This window comes from Lygodium microphyllum, chromosome 16, assembly GCF_053477565.2.
Source record: "Lygodium microphyllum isolate KBCC chromosome 16, Lygodium_microphyllum_v1.1.10, whole genome shotgun sequence".
In the NCBI taxonomy this organism is placed as follows: Eukaryota; Viridiplantae; Streptophyta; class Polypodiopsida; order Schizaeales; family Lygodiaceae; genus Lygodium; species Lygodium microphyllum.
The window spans coordinates 93,367,841-93,373,205 of NC_141150.1; the positions used below are offsets into that span (position 1 = coordinate 93,367,841).

At 44.6% G+C, this 5,365-nt stretch overlaps 1 protein-coding gene across 1 annotated transcript; it reads left to right on the top strand.

Annotated features, from left to right (window-relative positions):
* The first annotated feature begins 1,865 nt into the window (after positions 1-1,865).
* LOC148023128 (calcium-transporting ATPase 12, plasma membrane-type-like) lies at positions 1,866-4,931 on the top strand. The gene has a single exon (XM_087695320.1). It carries the CDS (start codon positions 1,866-1,868, stop codon positions 4,929-4,931), a length of 3,066 nt encoding a protein of 1,021 aa, XP_087551446.1.
* The last annotated feature ends 434 nt before the right edge of the window (positions 4,932-5,365 follow it).

Below are 5,365 nucleotides of genomic sequence, written 5' to 3' on the forward strand. Positions count from 1 at the left end.
GAGCACTAGTGTATATATATGTAAAGAGAACTATATATATGTATATATATATATAATTAACATATATTTAACATGATAAATGAGAGGGAGAGACTCTAATAGAGAGAGATGCCATGGACACATGGGCAGATGGGTGTATGGGCATGAAAGATTGTGAGTAGAAGGAGATGAGTTCAAAGTCTAAAAGTACTTAGCCACACATGGGAGCCCATAAAGCCTTGTCCACACTCAGCTCAAATTCAAATGAGTTTAGGCTGGGAGCCCATAAAGCCTTGTCTCTACATGTGTGGCGCTATGCAAACTTGTGGGTGTACTAAAGATCTCGTATCGCCCAAGTTCCAACCATCTTGGTTTCAGATGCAACCAGTTTGACGCTATTCGAACTTGTCAAGAGTTCCGGCGGCCCGCCGCCCACGTCCCCATGGCGGCGGCGCACGTGCCCTGACGGCTGGCCCCTCTATAATAGACAAACCTGACGTTGTGTCCCCTAGACTGTAGAACGGTGGCAGTGGCTTTGGCTTGTGCCATGTGGCAAGTTCCCAATTCCCAAACGTAAGACAATAATTTCGAGTAATCAATCAATAGACAGTAACAGTCAAGACATTGACGGCTCTTGGACGTAGGGGGCACATGCATTTACGATACCGACACACAACTCAAGGACGTAAAGTTGCGTCTTTTGTCAGGCGACTCATTGCAAACTTGTAAAGAGTTCCGGTGGCCCATGGCCCATCATCCCATGGCGTATATGGCATTGGGAATTTTCATATCGGTATTATATTTTTTTAAATTAATGGACACGAAAAACCAACAAGATGGCTTATATAACTGTCATAGTTATTTATTTTTTTTCTCAAATACTATTCTATTAGGTAGAAATGCAAATTTTAGAATACATGTCTCTCGAAGGTCAAAATTTTGAAAAAGTCCTTCCAAGAGAAAGGCACTTGTTCACGGAGCTGTTCAATGGAAAAAACCTAGTGGACTTGCAAAAATAAACACGGAAATGAGCCTTTCTTTACGTCCTTGAGTTGTGTATTGGTATCGTAAACGCATTTCCAGGCAAGCCTAAAATTTGAAGGTTGCAACACCCTTCAAAGGCGGTTTTGCCCTTCTAGAGAAGGGTGATACATATATTAATTACCCTTCAAAAGAAAGGTAAAAATTTTAGAAAAATAGTTATATGCCCTTCCAAACTCTTTAAAAAGAAAAGGAGAGGTCCTCTAAGACCTTCTAAATAAAAAGTTGGGTAGCCCTTTAAATTTGAGGGCTGGTTCCAGGCTAAGAAGGTCACGAATATACTCTCCAAGGGGGGCCATACGAGTGAAAGCGCACGCGTTTACTTTACGTGTTGAGGGAAAGGCTCATTTCCCATATGAGCATTCACCTACACCTGACTTTTGCTTCGGGTACAGCTCTAATTCTCAAGCTAATTTGCCTGCTTAACAGAAGACAGCAGTCAGCAAAACTGTCAGCTCTCCAGTGCGCGTCTGTCTCCTTTTGCAAGTGGTGAGTGCTGTGTGCTCTCCTTAAGGCTCGACATAGCATTAGAGTAATAGCTGCAGTTCTCACATCATAACATAATGCAATAAGCGTACATGAGGGAAAGTTTATGGGACTAACATTAGAGTAATAGCTGCAGTTCTTACACCATAACATAATGTAATAAGAGTTCCTACCGTACGACTACACTATTGTTTCTTGCTATCACTACTAGCTCCATTTCCTGTTGTTTATTTAAGCCTGATTGGGTAGGGTCCATTAAAATCTTCAACAATTGTGGTAAGCTGGATGATCACAGTATCTTAGTTGTGCCCATCTGACAATTTTCACTACATGGATGGACAACAGGAAAATCGGCAGGTATGGAGGGAAAAGAGGCATATGAAGATGATTGTTTACGAAAGCCTGATCAAACTCAATACCCTAATTGCCATGGCACTGCAAGAGGAGCAAAACTAAGAGCAAGCTCCAGTGCCGCAATTCATGGGGAGGAAAATGAGCTATTGGTGATCCGCACAACAGAGCTTGCTCCATCTCCACTGGACCATGTCCCATCTGGCAGAAAGCGGTTGCTTTCCAATGCAGCCACCTTGATCGTTATCCGTGCAACATGTAGAATGCGACGGAAGTACAATAAATTCCATGATAGTACAGCAACTGCATTTGAGAAAGAGAATCATCATGGAAAATCACTGCTTCTCCGACCTGTATTAAAGTCTAGCTCTGTTTATAGGGAGATGCATGAACCATTGATCGATGGATCAGAGCCCACTTCATCTCCGCTGAACGGTGCTACATCTGGCAGAGGTGTTAAGGAAGAGAATCCCCAGCATCAAACTTTATTTCTCAAACTGTTCTTTGCATGTCTCTGGAATGCAATGAAAGAGCGTATCATCCTTCTGATGATTGCAGCGATCACACTGATAGTTTGGCTAGCTGAAGGTGAAAATGGATCTGCAGGAGGGAAGGCGGTTGTGAACATCTTGGTCCCAGTGACTGCCCAATTTCTGTCCAAAATGTTGTCAGATATGCAACTGTGCCGCTGCTTTTATAAGGTGAGCAAGCGATTGAGAAACTTCATTGTGCTAAGAGAAGGCAGGTGGCATCGCATGAGCATCCTCGATATTGCCCCTGGAGATATATTGGAGCTCTCAAATGCAAGTCCTGAAATGTCATCATCACTATCACGGGGCCCTCCCTTGCCCAACCAGTATGGTGATTCCACCACAGAAGATTTGTCTGTTGTAGTGGATGAAGAATCACAACCAGTATTATCAGAAAGGGGTTTGCTGGGATGTCAGCGTTTTACGGTGGACAGCTGCACAATGGAAAGGCGCTTTCTAGTTGTCAAGGGCAAATCAGAAAGTGAAGGTCATGACCATCATGTTCTAATGATCAAAACAGCAGATCCAACACCACTTGAATGCTGTTTGGAGGAGCTCACTAGATGGTCTTCAAGGATCAGCATGATCTGGGGAATTTTGATGTCCATAATTGTCCTGATCATTTCACAATTCACAGTCAGACTGAGGCAGCAAGGGATAAGTTTGTGGTTTACCATTGCTGTCGTGTTTCAGAACTTCTTAAGCATTCTAGAAGTCATCAAGCCTGAAGGGGCGGAGCTTGTTCTCACATTGAGCATGGCTAGATGCATGCGCAAAATGATGAGGGATGGAGCTTACGTCTGCAGCCTTTCAGCATGTGAAAATCTTGGCTTTGCCAAAACAATCTGCACCGACAAGACGGGTACCCTTACCAAGGGGACAAACATGAGAGTTAAGCAAGCTTGGATTGCTGGAGATATGAGAGAAGATTTGGCAGAAGTTCATGCTCCTATTTGTGAAATGTTGCAGCAAGGGATAGTAGAGAATGAATGCAATGGAACAGGGGAAAATGCTGAGATTAACAAAGCGTTGCATGTCTGGGCAAGGGTGGCCTTGAGGCCTAGAGTCACTACAGCTGAAAAGATGAAAGAGGAGCCCTTCAATTCTACAACAATGTGTGAAGGGGTTGCTGTAAAGAACAGGACCTTCCCAGATGGCATACCAAACCTTATTACAATCCATTGGAAGGGGCCAGCACAAAACATCGTGGACATGTGTTCCAAGTCATTGAATGCTGCAAATGCTCAAATTCTCATGGATAAGCCTCTTCTTCAGAATGTAGTCTCGGGAATGTCAGCCAAGAAATTGCAATGCGTTGGGCTTGCCTACACAACATCAGGTCCAGGTATACATGACAATCTGAGTGACGAGCTCCCAAAGGATGAGCTGACTCTCCTTGGCATTTTTGGGCTACGGGATGAATGCAGGCCTGATGTAGCCAATGCTGTGGTTGCTTCTCGAAATGCTGGCATGATGATCAGACTGGTGACAGCTGATCACATCTGTACTGCAAAAGCAATTGCCACAGACTGTGGTATTCTGGGAAATGGTGATGAGGCCATAGAATCTTCTGTGTTCTTTGGAGGCAGCACACAAGTGCAACATCCGGCCGTGCTAGCAAGTGCATCCTCAGCAAAGAAAGTGATGTTTGTGAACCAGCTAAAGAAAGCTGGAGAGGATGTATTTGTGATAAGTAATGCAATGGGGTCATGTTCTTTGAGAGAGTCCCTGGTCACCAACATGCAATTGAGTGAGGGCTTTGGATGTGTTCCAAAGATGATCGAGCACAGCCGACGCATTCCCTACAATCTGAGGGTCTTTTTTGCATATCATCTCCCCTTCGACACAGTAGTAGTCTTGATGAGCTTAGTGGGTGCAGTATTTCCATCGCTTGGGTCACCGCTTTCCAATGCACAACTACTTTGGCTAAATCTACTCAACGACACATTGGCACCTGTGGCTTTGACCTGCCAAGACCCCACTGATCTTAACCTCTCGGAGATGAAAGAGCTTTTCCATCGCGACACACCACTCTTGGACAACTCTACCCGCTGCAGGATATGGACGCAGGCATTGTACCAGCTTGCCGTGGTCTTTCTCTTCCAGACGGTGGGGCTGAAATGGTTCAAATTTGCAGGGGACCTGACATTGAACGACAACACCACCATCATCTTCACCTTCTTCATCCTTTGCCAGATCCTCAACCAGATCTACGCTCACTGCAATAGTCCAAGTGGTGTCTGGCGCAGCCTCTGTCGAAACGGGCTCTTCTTGACTATCGTCATTCTGTCGCTGCTGGTGCATGTTTGTATCGTGGAGGTTCCGAGCATAAATTACTTCGACACCGCGAGGCTGCAATGGAAGCCATGGATGCTCTGCGCGGTGGCTGCTCTGCTGTGCTACCCGATTGCATCTCTCGCAGAGCACACGATGCCGGCTTTGGACTTGCTTTCGGAATTCCGATCATGTTTGGGCGCCATACCTGAACCCAAGGAGCCTTTCCTTGTCTCAAACCCAGAGGCCAGGATGGGCACCCCAGCTTAGGGACGATTTTACACGCAAACCGAGCCCAAGGAGCCATTCCTTGTGTCTATTGAAATATATATATATATATTTATAAAAATAATACAAAGCGACAACTGAAACGTCGCCTATTTCAATTGTATATGTATGATAATTAATGAAACAAATCTCATTCGGCTATTCGTCTCTCTCTCTCTCTCGTCTCCTGCACCTCCATTCTTCTCTAAGAACGATCGATGACAACAGCAGAGTAGCACGTTAAAACATAAATTATCTCCCTTATTAATTCCTACAGTGTCAACCCCAGAGGCCAGGGTAGGCACCCCAGCCTATATCTCCATTTATCTGTACTACTAAAGTATAATGTAGTGTGTGGTTTAGGAAAATATCCGCTCGACACCAGTGTTTACCAAAAATATTTTTTATAGGCAATACAAAAACCTTTAAACATATAA

Coding starts and splice junctions, on each gene's coding strand:
- LOC148023128 (XM_087695320.1), top strand. CDS start 1,866: ATGGAGGGAAAAGAGGCATATGAAGATGATTGTTTACGAAAGCCTGAT.